Source organism: Corythoichthys intestinalis, chromosome 5, assembly GCF_030265065.1.
Source record: "Corythoichthys intestinalis isolate RoL2023-P3 chromosome 5, ASM3026506v1, whole genome shotgun sequence".
In the NCBI taxonomy this organism is placed as follows: domain Eukaryota; kingdom Metazoa; phylum Chordata; class Actinopteri; order Syngnathiformes; family Syngnathidae; genus Corythoichthys; species Corythoichthys intestinalis.
The window spans coordinates 4,317,822-4,338,969 of NC_080399.1; the positions used below are offsets into that span (position 1 = coordinate 4,317,822).

Here is a 21,148-nt window from a genome sequence, read left to right on the forward strand (position 1 = left end):
TCTTGGTAGATTTGCAGTGGTCTGATGCTCCTTCCATTTCAATATGATGGCTTGCACAGTGCTCCTTGAGATGGTTAAATCTTTTTGTATCCAAATCCGGCTTTAAACTTCTCCACAACAGTATCTCGGACCTGCCTGGTGTGTTCCTTGGTTTTCATAATGCTCTCTGCACTTTAAACAGAACCCTGAGACTACCACAGAGCAGGTGCATTTATACGGAGACTTGATTACACACAGGTGGATTCTATTTATCATCATCGGTCATTTAGGACAACATTGGATCATTCAGAGATCCTCACTGAACTTCTGGAGTGAGTTTGCTGCACTGAAAGTAAAGGGGCCGAATAATATTGCACGCCCCACTTTTCAGTTTTTTATTTGTTAAAAAAGTTTAAATTATCCAATAAATGTTGTTCCACTTCACGATTGTGTCCCACTTGTTGTTGATTCTTGACAAAAAAATTAAATTTCATATCTTTATGTTTGAAGCCTGAAATGTGGCGAAAGGTTGCAAGATTCAAGGGGGCCGAATACTTTTGCAAGGCACTGTATATAATGCATACAAGGTTGCGTAAAAGTTGGTGGGGACAATTTAAGCGTCTTGAAAAGTTGATAGTGTTTTGTCTCTACTGTCCCTATGCAAACCTACGCCCTTGGGTTAAAAACATTGCAAAAGTCCCCTTCTGATAATTCTGAGCTTTTCAAGCCTAACTGTAATAAAAAAAAAAAAGTAATAACAGAAACTGAGAGCTGTGGACAATGATTTCTGCTAGGATATCGGCTTTGAGTTCATCTAAACAGGCTTCACACCAAGTATAAATATTGAGAAATTATTTTTAAACTGAATATACTGTGCAGAAAGTAATTTTGGATGATTTTCGGTTTGCGGTGTGCCGCAAGATTTCTTCCAATGTAAAAACGTGCCGTAACTCAGTTAAGATTGAAAAGCGCTGCCCTACACACATACACACACTCCAATTCAATGTAGACAAGTGATATTATTTTTTCAAGCCAATACCAAACATGCCAATTTTATTTTATTAAGCCAACACCGAACATTCCAGTTAAATTTTTTAAGCCTGACCGAACATGCCAATTTAATTTTTTTAATCCAAGACCGAACATGCTGGGATTCTGGGCTATCTGCATATGAGTCTGGTGACGAGCGTGCCGGCGACGATGCTGGCGAACCGGACGACGAGCCTGACGCCGAGCGTGCCGACGCAGTCGATGGTGCCATCGATTCTGGCGGTGATTCTTCTGGGGAGCCTGACGCCGAGCCTGCCGACAAATCTCCTGACCAATCTGATGAAGCGGTGGCGAGGGAGCCTTCGGGCCATTCTGCGGAGGAGCTTGCGGACAAGTATGCCGACAAGCCAGCCGATGACTCTTCCTAAAAGCCTGCCGGTTCGCCTGCCGACGACTCTGCCGACGAGACTGCCGACGCGGACGAGCCTGCCGTTGCCGACGAGACTGCGGATGAGCCCGCCAATGACCGTGTTGGCGACCGGACCGGCTTGGGCACCGAGGGCCCCAATGATGACCCCGGCGGCGAGCCTGCCGACGGCTAAGCCGATGAGCCTGGCGGAGACCCCGGCGGCGATTCTTCTGGCGAATCTGGAGGCCAAACTGGTGGCGAGCCTGTTGCCGAGCCTGGCGACACGCCAGCCGGCGAACCCGCCGACGAGCTCGCTAAGGACCTCGCTAATGTGATGGAAGGCGACACTGCCGGCGACCCTGCCGGCAACCCTGCCGGCGACCCTGCTGACGAGCCTTCGGTCTCCTGTCGCAGGGAAAAGTGTAAGATTTTATCTCTAAAAAAGTCTTGAATGTTGTTTGAGAGAATTTCTTTCTTACCTGGCTCGATCAAGGCCTCCCACTGCCCGTCGTCGATGCATGTCAATTCTTGCCCTAAACTGACCCTGTAACTAGTGATGGAGAAACCAAAGCTTTCTGAAGCAGTGAATCAATATCAAGCAATGTGTCGAAATGGTTCAGTGTTATGAAGTAGAGCAGGGCGGTAAACCGAAAATTTACCGTTACCGAAATTCTTCACGATGACCGACGTGATTTTGACCATGTCGGTAAAATCGGTAATTTAATAAAAGAAGAAAATATAGTCTTTTCATCCCACTTTGACTCTGTGTTGTTCGGCTATGTTCATTCCCCTTTAAGAGCGCAGACAGTGTGCTTACGTTTGGAGTCACATGGTTTTCAGGAAGCCAATCAAACAGAAGCCCGGCAGGCTAACGCTAGCTGCTATGCTAGCGGCTAACGCTACAAGTAAACGGGATGGAGTCGGGCTTAAGTTAGCTTCGCCAAACTTTCACCTGACATTAAGTAAACTCTTGACGGGTTCCAGATAGGGATGGAAAAACCGAGGCTTTCTGAAACAATGAACCACTTTTAAGACAATTGGCCTAAATTGAATCACTGTTTGACACACTGCAAGAGCCCCATCTACTGGATAAACAGTGCACGTTTCTTTTTAAAAGTAAAGTTGACAAATTGCCTCAGCATTACACATCTTCAGTAGAATTAAGTGGATGTCGTCTATTTCAACCAGGAGATCGTGTCGTCATTAAGTGTGATTTACACAATTAAATTTGACCTGTTTAAGCCTGTGTCTTTGCTTTTGTCTGTGAAGATGTGTTCAAAGCAGTATTTGTAATACACGACAGTGCTAGTCTTGTAAGTGGCTCGTCCTAGATGACGGGGAGTAACTATGTATTGTTTATTTTTTGTAAAACTTACAGTACGGTAAGCACAGTGCTTGGGAACAGGAATATTATTTATTGCATACTGTAAGGATTTCCAAAATCATAAGATGTAAATAATTGAGCCGAATAAAAGAAAGGAAAGGTTTGTGAAACATTTTATTTTTTAATTAAGTATAATTTCTGGGGGGCGGGTGGATGTGTCGTATTTGTATCTATTCTAAATATCTAAACGTATGCCACTGTCTAGTGTATAACAATGCGGAATGAATTTGATGAAATTCAAGTGATGATATTTTTCAAGTCATACAAGCTGTTATAAATGTTCACACAAGAATTCTTATTGTTTACAAGATTTTTTTAATACTTAATGTTTAGACTGCATGTGCAATTGTTAAATTGAAAGTTGATAAATAAATTTAACGAGAAACGGTCTATTTGTATTCCATGCTTTGATTAAAATTTTCAAATTATATAACAGTTTGCTTGGGCAAATTTATCGTCATTTATCGATATCGAGGTAAATCTGCTCAATTTATCGTGATACGTACTTAAGGCCATATCGTCCAGGCCTATTATGAAGCATTTGCCACGAATCAGTGTGGTGAGTCACGACACTGCTTCACTGCTTTCTGTATCACTGAAGCAAATGTGTTGAAATGGTTCAGTGATACGAGGCATTTGACACAATTCAGTTTGATGACACTTGTTGGACAATAATATATTGAACTTTCATATAACCAAGTGTCATCTAAGCAACTAAACCTGTGGGTGGTATGGTGGTTACATACTTTGCCTAGTGCAAGCAGTAGTGGGTTCGACCCCTAGCATGAAATTTATTCTTTATTCTTCCCCAGATTAATTCAAAAAAATAATAATAACAAGAACAAAAAAAAGCTGTTGTGTTACTTTTAAACGAAAAACGGAAATGCTTGTGCAATAGGGAACTCTTGGGTAGGTGTATAGAATGCTAGTGACTAGAGGTGTGCAAAATTTCCGATTCTTAGATTATTCGCGATTCGGCCGTGGAAGATTCGAGAACGATTCACAAACATCCAAATTCCGATTATTGAAATATGCCAAGTAAAGCGGAAGTACACAACACTCAGCGCGCCGCGCGGTCTTCGGGACGGAACGGAGCGAGAGTAGCTAAACATCATGCTTCCCATTACCCGGCCCCTCGGGTAATGCCAATGCTAAACTCACGGCTCTAGCTCAACTCATGCAACGAGATAAAAAAACTAGGGCTGTCAAAATTATCGCGTTAACGGGCGTTAATTAATTTTTAAAATTAATTACGTTAAAATATTTGACGCAATTAACGCACTAAGCCTGCTCAGACAGATTTAAATGTCAGTACAGTGAAAGGCCAACTTGTTAATTGTGTTTTATGGAGTTTTTCCGCCCTCTGCTGGCGCTTGGGTGTGACTTGCATATGTTATAAGCGGAATGTCGCCCTCTGCTGATGATTCAGTGCAGCTGATTATTTGGGTTTCGGCGCGCTTTTCTGACGTGATTATATGTCGACACGAACTCACACTAATAGACAGTGCTATTCAGACCAGCTAACGTCCGCATCCAGTATTCAGTGGCAGTTCTCATAGCCCCATCACATTGTTTGTGTCTAATACATGCATCGCTTGTGAATTATATTCCTCCTTTGTTTATATTCATGAGCATTAGATAGTTATTGATGATGTGTATTTGAATTTGTTCACATATATGGTGAAATGCAGTTACATTGTTAGATGCTTGTGAGCTAATTGGCTAGTGCTACTGCTCAAATGGACACGTGTGTGTACATTTTATGTTATTTTGTGATTTATGCAAATTATTGACACATTGCCTTGTTATTTTCAGTTTTACAAAAATACAAGAAACCTGCTCCTGTCAAAAAGAGATGACTTCAGTAAAGCCCATGCAACTTTGCCACACCGTCTGATTTCTTTTTGGAACTTATGTTCGCTATCTGTCAATTTGTGTACTCACACACATTGAGGACAGAATAGGGCTACTAGTTTATTTTTTGATTAAAATTTTTACAAATTTTATTAAAACGAAAACATTAAGAGACGTTTTAATATAACAGTTCCATAACTTGTACTAAAATTCATCTTTTAAGAAATACAAGTCTTTCTATCCATGGATCACTTTAACAGAATGTTAATAATGTTGATGCCATCTTGTTGATCTATTGTTATAATAAACAAATACAGTCCTTATGTACCGTATGTTGAATGTATATATCCATCTTGTCTTATCTTTCCATTCCAACAATAATTTACAGAAAAATATGGCATATTTTATAGATGGTTTGAATTGCGATTAATTACGATTAATTAATTTTTAAGCTGTAATTAACTCGATTAAAAATTTTAATCGTTTGACAGCCCTAAAAAAAACACAACAACATACCTGACTGCTGCCAAAAAGCTGCTACAAAGTTTTCAGTGGATATCATTTATATAGGACAAGATGCATATAGATTTGGTAGTGTTAGCAGCACATCTACAAAAAGCTAGATGCAGGCGTTATAAATGGCCGCCATCTTAAAGCAGTACACTTCCCTGCAAGGCTGTTGTAGCGAACCTTCCAAGCAAACCTAATTAACTTTTTATCTAAAATACTCCTAAATCGGTAAAATATTGACTTGAATCTATCTTTAAAATAGTTTTAAAACTTTCACATGTCGAAAGTAGACAAAAGGGAAATTATGGAATAACGGGAGCAATTTTAACAAATTTAACAGTTGATTCACAACATTAAATTAATTGAATGTAGTTTAAAGCTGCTGATACAGAATGGGGACTGGAGTTTTTTATTTAATGTTATTTTTTAAAATTAGTTTACTGCTATATGTCAACTTGATACTGAAATAGTAGTGTGGTTTAGCCTGAGAGTATTTTTGAACAATTTTGGAACTAATGTACAAAACATTTTTTAAAAAAAGAGAGAAAAAAAAGGTGGGAGGTGCATCAATAATCGTTTTATAATCGAATCGGAGCCTCTGAATCGTAATCGTAATCGAATCGTTAGGTTCCCAAAGATTCCCAGCTCTACAAAACATATTACAAAGAAACTTACAATCTACATGACAGAAATGGGAATATTGGATGTATGGAGAGAACTGAATCCGGCAGGCAGAGATTACTCACACTAGCCATCAGCACATAGGGTCTATTCTCGGATTGACTATTTTTTTGTATTTATAGAAGACCTACACAGAGTAAAAGATTGTATAATTGGTCCATGCACAATATAAGATCACAGGCATATCTACATATCGATCCATTTAAGTAACAGATTCAAAACGTCATGGAGACTAAATTCTAACATTTTGAATAACATAAATATTAAACAAAAATTGAAAAATGAAACTGAACGATGTATCGAACAAAATGACAACGGCGAGGTAACACCCCCCATAATGTGGGATGCATTAAAGGCTGTCATTAGGGGTCAGATAATAGCCATCTCTACCAATGAGGAAAAACTTAGGCAGCAAAAACTTAAAACCTTGGAGGAAAAGTTGAAAGATCTCCAAAAAGCACACTCAAGAACATTAAAAGATGAAACTGGATCCGAAATCAAAACTGTAAGCAAATAACTAGAGGAATTGAACACACAAGAAACTCAGGAAAAAAATCCTCTTTACGAAACAACAACATCATGTGGTAGGAGGGAAGTCAACAAAACTCTTATCATACAAACTTAGAAAACAGCAAGCTGAGAGAACTATTTATTAAATAAAAAACCCTAAAACCAACGAAATAGAGAGTAACCTGGGAAAAATACAAAGATGTTTTCAGAAATACTATAAAGAACTACATTCTCAACCACAATTACATTATAATACACGGATCAAAGAACTTGTAGCTCACCTTCAACTACCACAACTAACAGATGAACAAAATGAGAAAATAATAGCAAAAATAACAAAAGATGAATTAAGACTAGCGATCGGGAAACTAAAGACAGCTAAATCACCAGGGGCAGATGGTTTCAGTTCAGACTGGTATAAAACAATTAATCCCACCATTACTGAAAACATATAATTGGGTTTTAGAAAGGAAAACAACCCCACCCTCTTGGAAAGATGCAATAATCACAATGATACTAAAAGAGGGAAAAGATAGCCTCGAATGTGGTAATTATCGACCGATTAGCCTCCTAATTATTGATTACAAATTATTTACCTCCATAATCTCCAACAGATTAAAATCAGAAGGTAGTTCGTTAGTGTGTCCAATTATGAATTTAAAATCAGAAGGTAGTTCGTTAGTGTGTCCAATTATAAATTAAAAAGGTCAATTGCTAAAATTAACTTACCGATGCAATCTTTGAGTCAGGGAACATTTCTTTGGCTAATTCTGAGAAAGTGATCAGCAATAGTTGCAGGCAAATTGTGTTTGGCAACAAATTGGCAGAATGAAATCTCTGCTTTCTTCACTTTTCATCCTGCAAAATTCATCTTTATGACCAGTGTTGTTAATGTCACTTTAAAAAAGTAAATAATTAGTTACAATTTACTTCTCCCAAAAAGTAATTGAGTTTAGTGCTGCAACGATTAATCGATTAACTCGAGTATTCGATTACAAAAAAATATTCGAATTAAATTTTGTTGCTTCGAGTATTTGTTTAATTAAAGCGGCGTTTTAATGGTTTATTTTGAAAGGGTTTGCAATTAGTTTTATTGATCAGGGTGGATACACTGCCTTCTGGTCTGCCTCTTTTCACATGGCTGAATCCAACTGCTCCCTGTTAAGACCAACATAAGTTTTTGTTTGAGCTAATGTTTTTAATGCATTTTTAATTTAGTTTATAGGTATATTTAGCCATTTTTTTTGTGGGAATATGTGTCTGAAACATTTGTTAAGAGTATTGTAAAAAAAAACACACAAAAAACATTTGGCAATTTATAGCATTTAAGCTAGCTGACTTTTTCTATGTAAGTTAGCAAGTTGTTCTTTTGTTGTACACAGATCCTCATTTAAAAAAAAACAAAAAACATTTGAGGCTCAGCTCAGGTATTTTTAACTTTTCATTTTCCTTATCCGATTACTCGATTATTCGAACTAAGTAGTCCATCGATTAATCGACTACTAAAATATTCGATAGCTGCAGCCCTAATTGAGTTAGTAACTCAGTTACCTGAAGGTAAGAGTAATTAGTTACTTGGCAAAGTAACTGGTGTTACCGTTAATTTTTTTTTTTTTTTCCAAAAACAAAACAAAAAAACGTTGTAACCTTTGCTATGTTTGGAATTTGTCTATTGTTGTGAATCAACTGTTAAAGTTGTTAAAATTGCTACCATTTTTGCATGACTTCCCTTCTGTCTACTTTTGACATGTGAAACTTTTAAAACTGTTTTGAAGATAGATTCAAGTCAAGATTTTGCCGATTTAGGAGTATTTTAGATAAAAAGTTACATAAGTTCGCTAGGAAGGTTCACTACAACACAGCCTTTCTGAGAAGTCTACTGAATCGAAATGGCGGCTGTTTATTAATGCCACCGTCTGTCATTTCGCATGTAGTTCTATAAGCATTTGATATCTAGGCATAGATTGTAGGCTGTCGACTACAGACAGGAAATACAGAGCTGACAACTATGGAGATAGAATAGTGCCAAAAGAAGTGAGGTTGTAAAATGAAAATTATCCCTGTAAAATGACCAATTTTAACTTGTAAAACACAAAAAACACTTGTATTTCCAAATTTTTCGTTCTAAAATAAACATGGAAAAAAAAAAAAAATCGAAGGAATAAATTGTTCTACAGGTGTTTTTTCTTCACTACGGCTTAAAAGATTGCCAATTCCAAGTGCACAAGTTTTTTCACATTCTTGTCGAGTTTTATGAGCCAAAATGATAGTTGTAACCTAGTTTTAAAATTAAAAAATAACCTGTAAAATGACTAATTTTAACTTGTAAAACAAAAAGAACAACTTGCATTTCCAAATTTTGCGTTGTGAAATAAACATGAAAATAACACAATGTAAAAAAAAAAATTCTACAAGTGTTTTTTTTCCGTTTACAAGTGATTTTTTTGTTCTACAGGTGTTTTTTCTTCACTACGGGTTAAAAACCAGAGACAAAAGTCACTTGTAACCACAGATGAAAAATACTACTTGTACATCGAAATAATATGTTGTAAAACACAAACACAAAACTATCATTCCAAGTCGTGGCTTAAAAAAAGACGTTAAGAACACAATCTAGTGACTAGTTCTTTGTGGTTTTTTATTGTTTTTTTTTTTTTAATGATCTACAAGTGTTTTCTGAGCATGTACAAATAGATTTCGGGGTTAACATGTGAGCCAAATTTCTAACCAATCAGAACGGCGATTGTTCAGGAGGAGGGCGGGACACACCATTGCTGCTGGCTGCTGCTGCTTCCTCTTCCATATTACGGCAGATGATAGAAATGGCGAAACGCCTTAGGTAAGGAGTTGACTTTGTTTTCCGTTGGGTGTCATGTACTAATAGGATTTTTCAAGCTAATATAATCCCAATTTAAATATCAGTTGATTTTGCATTTTAAAATAGGGCACGAAAATCGATCGCAAGCCAATTACTTACGGTTAGCAATGTTGACTTCGTGTGTTGAGTTGATACGGTGTTACAAGCAAAGGAAGAACTCCAAAGAAATGACAGGAAAAATGGCAATTAACGACGGCGCGTACCGTCGCCAGTGTGATAGATTCCGGAAAACTAGAGATATTATCGTTTTAATTTGATAGAATATAATTTTTTTAATGCATGAGTGAACAGTACAGGGCATTAATGCTATTGGAACGGGCTGTCATTTCTTTATATACGGCAAGTCGGAATTGGCTAATTTGGTTTTATTTTTCTGGCGTAAAATGGCAATATAATAGATCATTGTGAAATAATATTTCATATAGATGGCGTTGTGCTGAAAAAGAATAGCAAGCAAGACATGGTAGATTTTTACATGGTATAGATTGTAATATCTGCAGTGCCTTGCAAAAGTATTCGGCCCCCTTGAATCTTGCAACCTTTCGCCACATTTCAGGCTTCAAATATAAAGATATGAAATTTTATTTTTTTGTCAAGAATCAACAACAAGTGGGACACAATCGTGAAGTGGAACAACATTTATTGGATAATTTAAACTTTTTCAACAAATAAAAAACTGAAAAGTGGGGCGTGCAATATTATTCGGCCCCTTTACTTTCAGTGCAGCAAACTCACTCCAGAAGTTCAGTGAGGATCTCTGAATGATTCAATGTTGTCCTAAATGACCGCTGATGATAAATAGAATCCACCTGTGTGTAATCAAGTCTCCGTATAAATGCGCCTGCTCTGTGATAGTCTCAGGGTTCTGTTTAAAGTGCAGAGAGCATTATGAAAACCAAGGAACACACCAGGCGGGTCCGAGATACTGTTGTGGAGAAGTTTAAACCCGGATTTGGATACAAAAAGATTTCCCAAGCTTTAAACATCTCAAGGAGCACTGTGCAAGCCATCATATTGAAATGGAAGGAGCATCAGACCACTGCAAATCTACCAAGACCCGGCCGTCCTTCCAAACTTTCTTCTCAAACAAGGAGAAAACTGATCAGAGATGCAGCCAAGCGGCCCATGATCACTCTGGATGAACTGCAGAGATCTACAGCTGAGGTGGGAGAGTCTGTCCATAGGACAACAATCAGTCGTACACTGCACAAATCTGGCCTTTATGGAAGAGTGGTAAGAAGAAAGCCATTTCTCAAAGATATCCATAAAAAGTCTTGTTTAAAGTTTGCCACAAGCCACCTGGGAGACACACCAAACATGTGGAAGAAGGTGCTCTGGTCAGATGAAACCAAAATTGAACCTTTTGGCCACAATGCAAAACGATATGTTTGGCGTAAAAGCAACACAGCTCATCACCCTGAACACACCATCCCCACTGTCAAACATGGTGGTGGCAGCATCATGGTTTGGGCCTGCTTTTCTTCAGCAGGGACAGGGAAGATGGTTAAAATTGACGGGAAGATGGATGCAGCCAAATACAGGAACATTCTGGAAGAAAACCTGTTGGTATCTGCACAAGACCTGAGACTAGGACGGAGATTTATCTTCCAACAGGACAATGATCCAAAACATAAAGCCAAATCTACAATGGAATGGTTAAAAAATAAACGTATCCAGGTGTTAGAATGGCCAGGTCAAAGTCCAGACCTGAATCCAATGGAGAATCTGTGGAAAGAGCTGAAGACTGCTGTTCACAAACACTCTCCATCCAACCTCACTGAGCTCGAGCTGTTTTGCAAGGAAGAATGGGCAAGAATGTCAGTCTCTCGATGTGCAAAACTGATAGAAACATACCCCAAGCGACTTGCAGCTGTAATTGGAGCAAAAGGTGGCGCTAAAGCACTTTGAATTGCCTTGTGTTGAATTGTGCTATATAAATAAATTTGCCTTGCCTTGCCTTGCTACAAAGTGTTAACGCAAGGGGGCCGAATAATATTGCACGCCCCACTTTTCAGTTTTTTATTTGTTAAAAAAGTTGAAATTATCCAATAAATTTTGTTCCACTTCACGATTGTGTCCCACTTGTTGTTGATTCTTGACAAAAAATTAAAATTTTATATCTTTATGTTTGAAGCCTGAAATGTGGCGAAAGGTTGCAAGGTTCAAGGGGGCCGAATACTTTTGCAAGGCACTGTATATAAGTATTCCAAAATATAAACGTCCAACAAAATCCTCAGTTAGTACTTTGATCTTACAAATGTAATGCTTTACGTTACATATGCAACCATTTGGTTTTACTTTACATTTGGGAATCAGATATTGCAAATTAAAATATTCTGAATTACAATACCTTGTTATACAGATGATGACCAAAACAACCATTGTATATATCATGTTGGGATAGTTTCATTTAAAGAAGATTTTTTTTTTCCCCATATATTGCCATAGACTTCACCATCTCATAGTGAAGTCTATGATATTGCCTAGGTATGCGATTGGGATTTAAAATCAGATGAACTTGCACTTGGATGCAAAAATATGCGATTGAGACATCTCTAATTGTAATCTTGCAATTGAAAAGTTACCTTAAAATAGTTTCAATTTATATAATTTGTTCATTACCTTCACAGATCCTCAAGACACATTGGAACAATTGATGAAATTCTCAGTTGGCTGGGAGATTCCATTGGAAAATATGCAAGTGGAGATCACAGATCGCAAAGCATCCCACATCTTCAACTCGCCTCCCTTTCCTACGATTGCCCAGTCACTACACTACTCAACTTGAGGACTTTAAACAGAGTTGGAAGTATTGCATTGCATCTGTAGATTATCTATTTTGGAATTATAGCGTATTGCTTTTGTATAACTGAGTGTTAAAGCTAAAAAAAAGAGGAAAAAAATGCAACTACGAGATTTAAGTCGTAGTATTAGTACAAGAAAAAAAGTCATAACGTTACAAGAATAAAGTCACGTATTGCAATATTAAGAGGATAATCTCGTGGTCCTATTTTTTAAAAATTTGTTTGACCTGTCGTACTAGACCAGGGGTGCCCAAGTCCAGTCCTCGAGAGCCCCTATCCAGCTCGTTTTCCCGTGTCTCCCTCCTTTAACACACCTAAATCAAATGATCAGCTCATCAGCAAGCTCTGCAGGAGCCTGATAACGGTCCTGATTATTTGAGTCAGGCGTGTTGGAAGGAGACATGGAAAACAAGCTGGATAGAGCCTCTCGAGGACTGGACTTGGGCACCCCTGTACCAGACTGCTTTTGCTTGGGTGCTGATTTTCTTCGAATATGGTAAAACAGTAAATTTGTTACATGTTCCCTGTTCAATATGGAGGTCCAAAGCCACCAAAATTAAAATTTTTACCTTGATGTATTTCCATATATTTCATCTTTGAATCTTATGTTTCAATCATTGTCGTTTTAATAGGCAATTTTATTTTTCCTTCATTTTTTGCAGCTTTGGTCCTCCATAGTACAAATGTTCCAAGAATTGCTAATGAAAAATGTTGGTGAAATAAAATATTCAGAAGGTACGTCATGTTTCCCCCAATTTAAAGGGCGTTTAATGAAATTATACATATGAACATGCATTACAGTGTCATAAAAAATGTCTGCACCAAGATTACTTGATTTTAGGGGGTCCAAAGCAGCAGTCAATCAAGTATGTTCTGCAGTCGTGAATTGGCATTCAATATGTGGTATGAAAATTCCAGAGTTTCCCAGTCAATCCGGAATCTGTAGATCCTGTTAAAATATAATGCACCAATTTGTGCAATAACACAAGAGGTAATATATGAGCATTGTGACATGGTTAAGTTGCAAGCCAAGTGCCAAAGACAGCCATGACAAAATTCAGTTCATAATCATGACAGTCATACAGTTTATACACAAAAGTTTAATATTTACCAAGGAAATCATTCTTTGTCAATGATTTATTTTGCTTTAGTTGTATTATTGAGTGGCAAACTAATACACTTGCCAGGCAATGTTTAATGAATGCAGAAGAACAAAACACCTGTGTGTGAAAAAGCTTAGCTAGTTACGGTACGCGTCGTCGTTAGCTACTTTCTATCAAATGTTTTTCCAACTTCTTCCCATCCTTCGCGTACGTGTCACCCAGGACCTTACCAAGTTGCTGTCCGTGGCCATGCGAAGGCAACATATCTAACTGTGGCTAACTGGCTCGACATCGATTTTCGTGCCCTTCTTCAAATGCAAAATCAACTGATATTGAAATTGGGATTACATTCGCTTGAAAAATCCTTTTAGTACATGACACCCAAGAGAAAACAAAGTCAACTTCTTACCTAAGGCGTTTCGCCATTTCTATCATCTGCCGTAATATGGAAGAAGCAGCAGCAGCAGCCAGCAGGTCGGCAATGGTGTGTCCCGCCCTCCTCCTGAACAATCGCCGTTCTGATTGGTTGGAATTTTGGCTCACGTTTACACCGAAATCTATTTGTACATGCTCAGAAAACACTTGTAGATCATAAAAAAAAAAAAAAACAACAACAATAAAAAACCACAAAGAACTAGTCACTAAATTGTGTTCTTAACATCTTTTTTTGACTACGACTTGGAATTATATTTTTGTGTTTGTATTTCACAAAAGATTATTTCGATGTACAAGTATTTTTTTTCGTCTGTGGTTACAAGTGACTTTAGTCTCTGAAAACAGTAAGGGTGAGACAAAACTCGTGCACTTGTAATTGGTGCTTTTAACCTGTAGCAAAGAAAAAACACCCGTAGAACAAAAAAATCGCTTGTAAACAGAAAAAAAACAACTCGTAGAAACTTTTTTACATTGTGTTTTTTTCATGTTTATTTCACAAAGCAAAATTTGGAAATACAAGTTTGGTTTTTTTTGTTTTACAAGTTAAAAATAGTCATTTTACAGGTATTTTTTTTATTTTAAAACTAGGCTACAACTATCTTTTTGGCTCATAAAACTCGACAAGAATGTGACAAAACTTGTGCACTTGTATTTGGTAATTTTTAACCCGTAGTGGTGAAAAAACACCTGTAGAACAAAAAACAAACAAACTTGCAAACAGAAAAAACAACTTATAGAACAATTTACTCCTTTGAGTTTTTTTCATGTTTATTTTAGAACAAAAAATCTGGAAATAAAAATGTTTTTTTTTGTGTTTTACAAGTTAAAATTGGTCATTTTACAGGGATAATTTTCATTTTACAACCTCACTTCTTTTGGCACTATTCTATCTCCATAGTTGGCAGCTCTGTATTTCCTGTCTGTAGACGACAGCCTACAATCTACGGCTAGATATCAAATGCTTATAGAACTACATGCAATATGACAGACAGCGACGTTAATAAACAGCTGCCATTTTGAAGCAGTACACTTCTCTGAAAGGCTCTGTTGTAGTGAACCTTCCTAGCGAACTTAAGTAACTTTTAATCTTAAATACTCCTAAATCAGCAAAATCTTGACTTGAATCTATCTTTAAAAGATGAAACATTTTTAAAACTTTAACATGTCGAAAGTAGGCAGAAGGGAACTAATGCAAAAACGGTAGCAATTTTAACAACTTTAACAGTTGATTCACAACAAGAAACAATTTCCAAACATTTGTTTTGTTTTTGAAAAAAACAACAACCAAAAAACAAAAACATGAAAGGTAACACCAGTTACTTTGCCAAGTAACTAATTACTCTTACCTTCAGGTAACTGAGTTACTAACTTAATTACTTTTTGGGAGAAGTAATTTTTAACTGATTTATTACTTTTTAAAAGTAAAATTAATAACACTGGTCATAAAGATGAAGTCTGCAGAATGAAAAGTGACGAAAGCAGAGATTTCATTCTGCCAATTTGTTGCCGAACACAATTTGCCTGCAACTATTGCTGATCACTTCTCAGAATTAGCAAAAGAAATGTTCCCTGACTCAAAGATTGCATCGGTAAGTTCATTTTAGCAATTGACCTTTTTAATTTACAATTGGACACACTAACGAATTACAGTACCTTCAAGTCAAACTGAATTGCGAGCTGAAGTGCAGCCATCAAAAGACACGATAGAAATTGCCAAAAGTGCTACATACAATTATAAAAAAAAGTCACTGTTGAATTTTAGTAATCGTGATGTAGCTGAAGTTATTGATTCTTCTTTGATTGCACCAGGTTATATGTGACAATATTGCCAATAAATTCATATTACTTTAAAAATTAAGTTTTATTTTTGTTTCATATTGCACGCTAAAGGGCCTACGTCACTATTTGTTAGATTGCCAACGGCCTCGGGTTGACAGGTATGTTTTCGTTTGTCTTATAGATTTTACGATGAACTACCACTTGTGACTTCAGTGACAGAAAATATTTCAGTCAAGGGCGTAGGTTTGCATAGGGACGGTAGGGACATATCACTACCAAGTTTTCAGGATGCTTAAATTGTCCCCACCAACATTGACACAACCTTATTTGCATTAAATAATGACTTCACCCTACCATTACTAAGTGAATTGTAGTACTTTCAATATGTTGAGACCCCTCTTCACTTGCTGAATGTGCTAGTCCACTTTACCCCATCAAACACAAAGTTGATTGGCTGATGACTTGACATTTACACACGTTCACAGCGGGTGTTCTGTTTATTTTGCTCCCGAAGCTTTTGTGGTGATGAATAAACACTCTTTTACATTCAGTTGGACTCTCAAAGTTATCCAAAGGTGCTAAATAAACAAGAGAATATTCGATTTTTTTTTTTTTTTGCAAGCAATGTAGCTCTACCAATTTCACCAATGAAACGTCGCAAAAATAATCACGTGACTCCATTATACCAATCAGACGCAAGCTTGCCGTTATAGCTTCACTCCAGCCTGCTGAAATCATGTGGTGGCTTTAGCACTGTAAAAAAGGAAGTATTTGATATTGAGCGCTGCTTTCAACGTGACTCGAAAGTGCGGATTTCAACCTGATTTCAAATGATTTTTCAAGCTAATATAATCCCAATTTAAATATCAGTTGATTTTGCATTTTAAAATAGGGCACGAAAATCGATGGCGAGCCAATTACCTACGGTTAGCAATGTTGACTTCTTGTGTTGAGTTGATACGGTGTTCCAAGCATAGGAAGAACTTGAAAGAAATGACAAGAAAAACAGCAATTTACGACGGCGCGTACCGTCGCCAGTGTGATAGATTCCGGAAAACTAGAGATATTATCGTTTTAATTTGATAGTATATAATTTTTTTTGTGCATGAGTGAACAGTACAGGGCATTAATGCTATTGGAGCGGGGCGTCATTTCTTTATATATGGCAAGTTGGAATTGGCTAATTTGGTTTTATTTTTTGGGCATAAATGGCAATATAATAGATCATTGTGCAATAATATTTCATATAGATGGCGTTGTGCTGAAAAAGAATAGCAAGCAAGACAAGCAGGGCATGGTTGATTTTTACATGGTATAGACCCTACTCACCTACGTCACAAAATGACGTGTCGCCGTATCCGGCCGCCATATTGTCCGTATTTTTTAGTGCAAGTTATAAAGCAATTCATGGAAGCCCCGGTGTTATCTGACGCTGTAAACTCATTGGATGCGTTGCATAAAAGGCGTTATGTGGAAAAGCTTCAGTTTATCCATTCGCCAGATCCATATTTGATGCCTAAATCGATGTTTTTCGACACACTGTCTTCGCCGTCTTTGCCTGACATCTGCTAGCTACCCTGATATTTACAACTATCTTGTCCACACAAAATCAGCCTATTCTCACGAAAGTTTGAAAAACTTTAAGAGCTTGGAGGCTTATAAATACTTCGTTGCCGGTTGGGTGAAACAGGTCCTCGTCCACCAAAATTCGGCAGGAATCTATCTTGTGCTCGGGAAGGTGAGTTACGAAATTTTCAATTCAAAATCTTTTGTTCTTGCTAACATCCACTGTCAAGTCTAATGTATTTCATGTCATTTGTCAATGGAGCTAGGGCTTTTAATGTTTATATGGTTTAGCGATAGCACTCTGACTACATACATATATAATATGTAATAAATATCAAGTGTGACAGCACTACTCCAGATTGTCCCTAGTTGAATTTATTTTTTGGCTTTTGACCTCAATAGTGAAATTGTAAATTAATTGTATGACAACTGTCTTATTATCCCCTTATAATTATATATTTTCAGGTAGTTCATTCACAACGTCTGAGTGTATGTTGTCGGCGATTAGCCTAGCAATGATCTTAATTGTGGTTGTCAGCCCAAAACCCTCTAAATATATATTAAATGCATCTTACCAGATATAAAATGACTACTACATAATCTGTGGTAATCGTTTGGAGCCCAGTTTTCTCGTCGAATTGCAGCAGCCCATGTCGCTCTCCTCTCCGGGTCTCTCGGAATCCGGTAGAACTTCAAGTCTCTCTGTCTATCTTCTCTGTTATTGCAACCGACCGCCACACATGCCTTCACCATTTTGATTATTAATGTTAACGAGCAGAAAAACACGCCATAATAGGAGGAATTTACGAAGCGCTAATGCATTAACATGACGAGTATACGGACAACATGGCGCGGGGGCGTGGCTGTGACGTCACATGAGTAGGGTCTATAGATTGTAATATGTATATAAGTATTCCTAAATATAAACATCCGAGAAAATCCTCAGTTAGTATTTTGATCTTACAAATGTAATGCTTTATGTTACATATGCAACCATTTTGTTTTACTTTACATTTGGCAATCAGATATCAGTGGCGCCACCAGGGGGTGGCCAGGCGTGGCCACGGCCACCCCTATAAATCAGTTGGAATAAACACTCTTTTACATTCAGTTGGACTCAAAGTTATCCAAAGGTGCTAAATAAACAAGAGAATATTAGATTATTTTTTTTGCAAGCAATGTAGCTCTACCAATTTCACCAATGAAACGTCGCAAAAATAATGACGTGACTCCATTATACCAATCAGGCGCAAGCTTGCCGTTATAGCTTCACTCCAGCCTGCTGAAATCACGTGGCGGCTTTAGCACTGTAAAAAAGGAAGTATTTGATATTGAGCGCTGCTTTCAACGTGACTCGAAAGTGCGGATTTCAACCTCTCTCCCCGTTTTTATTTGGCACTGATTGACGAAGGAAAACCGGATATATGCTCATTTTAATAAGTCAATAGTAATTAAGGAACGCTTCACTACTCAAACTAGGAATTATTACCTCCACCAGAGGGCGTCAATGCTCTTTGGACGAATAATGCCTCATTTATGTTTTTTTTCTCATTGGAATTCAATGTATTTGTTGTTGTATTTCTTTAGCTTAATGTGCTTGTTTTATTTATTTATTTATTTATTTGTTTTAAACAATGGCATATGAACCGTTGTTATAATGATACTGGACAATAAGTGGATACTTATATACTGGATAATAAGTGGCTGGATTTTATAAGCAAATTTAAATTTAGCCAAAAATTTTACTCAAGTAAGAGTAGTGTTACTTCAAAATAATATTACTCAAGTAAGAGTAACAGTAGTCATCCACAAAATGTTTCTTTAGTAGTTTTTGAAAACAAAAGTTTGAATCAAACGGTGTACCACCTAAACAGACCAATACATATGCACTGCAAAACTTCACCTTCTTAAAACGAAGAAAAAAAGCTTAACTTTCCTTGTTTTCAGTGTAAATCTACTAGAAATAAGTGAAATTATCTGCTAGTGCTTCAAGTAAATGTTACTCAGATTTCTTGAAATAAAGAAAAAATACCTAGCTGAAAATAAGCTTAACAGACTTATTTTAAGCAAAACGTTTGTATATTTAAAAAAAAAAAAAAAAAACTTGTTTGTCAGAATTGTTCTCAATTCAAGAATAGATATTGTTCAAAACATTATTTGAAAGCATTTTTCTTGATTTAGGTGAAAAATGAACAACTTGTAGTTGTATAGCCTTAATAAGAACAAATACTGTAGTAATATTTACTTAAAGTAAGTGGAAGAATCTGACACATTAATCTGTTAACCAGCCTTTAAAACTCAAGAAACAAGAAAAAAGATGGAGAAAAAATTATCTGACTAGATTTAAAAAAAAAATTATGAGATTAAGACATTATAAAGTTGCAGTGCGGAAGTTGAACAAATTTGGATTGATTTCTTTGCATTAATAATTTAACCTATCAATTAATTTGGTTCACATTGGTGAGAAGTGTAGCCGTGACTGCCGTTCACCCAATCTGCTTGGTCTTATTAATGTCCCGTCTCAAGCAAAAAGTACATGGAGGTTATGCTGTTATATCGTCCCTACCAATATTGAGACCAAACCTACGCCCTTGATTTCAGTGCACTGATGTAGTAATGTACGGGTAATAACGCCACTGTTCAGGCTAAATTTACGTTGAAGACGTTGCCCCCCCCGTAATTTCTCTCTGCAACTGGGTCTATCCAATTTCTCACGCAAAATTTTGGTCACCCCCAACAAAATCTCACTCCAAGGTTTTTGTAAAAGTTGGCAGCTCTGGAAATATTGGAGCCACCTCGCTTAGCATCGCATTTGCTACAGCGTCACAACACTCTTCTCTCTCAGTGTCTCGCTTCATTCAACACCAACAAGTAATAACGAATATGCATAAGACAAAGACAAACACAGGACAACATTAGGAAGATATTTCACTTGATAAAACAAGTAATGGAACAAAAAAGAGGAAAGGTTGATTTTACATAAGCCTAGACGCTGAAAAGGCATTTGCCTCGGTGAGATGGACATTTCTCGATGAAGTACTTGGAAAATTTGGCTTCCACCCAGGAGTGACTGACATTTTAGCAGCGTTGTATAAAAACCCACTAGCAAGAATTAAACTTAATGGGGAATTGAGTGACCCTTTTAAACTGGAAAGGGGAACAAGACAGGGTTGCTGCCTGTCACCACGCCTTTTCGCCATATTCATAGAACCGTTGAGCCAATGGAGCAGACAAAAGGCTATCAAACTTCAATCTTGTGAGTCAACCGTTAAGGTGTTAAAACTGCGCCCTTTATGGCATTAGGTCTACTTTCGACATGTGCAATTTAATATACAGTTATTAGCTCTGTTACGCAAATAAGACAAGGGAAAAATTGACATTTTAGAACGAATTTTAAGACTTGTAACGGTTATCAGATTTAAGACTTACCGATACATTTCTCCCGAGCTTTTCACCAGAAGTTATGGTGTGATTCGCGCTACGAGCCAGTAATAGTCGAGGTTCAGGCTCTGAAAAGGCAGCCAATAGCGTTCTCCCATTTCTTGAAATGCCAGCCAATAGCGTTTTCCCATTTCTTGAAGTGGCGGCCCTATTTCTTGAAATGGCAGCCAATAACGTTCTCCCGTTTCCTGAAATGGCGCCCCATTTCTTGAAATGGCAGCCAATAGACCCTACCCACGTGACGTCACAACTCCGCTCCCCTGAATGGTACCGCCCAATTGTCCGTCAAAACATAGTGTTAACCTGTTACGGCTACGTACATTCCTCCTCCGTGTTTTTCTGCTCCTTAACATTAATAATCAAAATGGTGAAGGCGTGCGTGGCTGTTGGTTGCACTAAATGAGAAGATGGAAGGAGAGACTTGACCGTATTCCGAGGGATCCAAAGAGGAGAGCGAAATGGACGGCTGCAATTCGACGTGAAAACTGGGCAGCAAAAAATCACCACAGACTATGTAGTAGTCATTTTATATCCGGTAAGATGCATTTAAGATATACTTAGAGGGTTTTGGGCTGACAAATAACCACAATTAAGATCATTGCTAGGCTAATCGCCGACAACATACACGAATGTATGTAGTGAGAGTGCTATCGCTAAACCATATAAACATTAAAAGCCTTAACTACATTGACAAACGACATGAAATATATTAGACTTGACAGTGGATGTTAGCAATAACAAAAGATTTTGAATTGAAAATTTCGTAACTCACCTTTCCAAGCACAAGATAGATTCCTGCCGAATTTTCGTGGAAGAGGACCTGTT

At 37.4% G+C, this 21,148-nt stretch overlaps 1 protein-coding gene across 1 annotated transcript; it reads right to left on the reverse strand.

Annotated features, from left to right (window-relative positions):
* Positions 1-1,031: 1,031 nt before the first annotated feature.
* Positions 1,032-20,373, reverse strand: LOC130916567 (uncharacterized). The gene is made up of 3 exons (XM_057837386.1): positions 20,312-20,373; positions 1,858-1,928; positions 1,032-1,783 (listed from the first exon to the last, which is right to left on the reverse strand). Exons 1-3 carry the CDS (start codon positions 20,317-20,319, stop codon positions 1,140-1,142), a joined length of 723 nt encoding a protein of 240 aa, XP_057693369.1. The 5' UTR covers positions 20,320-20,373; the 3' UTR covers positions 1,032-1,139.
* Positions 20,374-21,148: the final 775 nt, after the last annotated feature.

What these genes read in the sequence shown, in the direction of transcription:
- LOC130916567 (XM_057837386.1), bottom strand. An exon ending in GGAGGCCTTGATCGAGCCAG is followed by an intron (nt 1,784 to 1,857) that starts GTAAGAAAGAAA and finishes TCCCTGCGACAG; the next exon opens with GAGACCGAAGGCTCGTCAGC.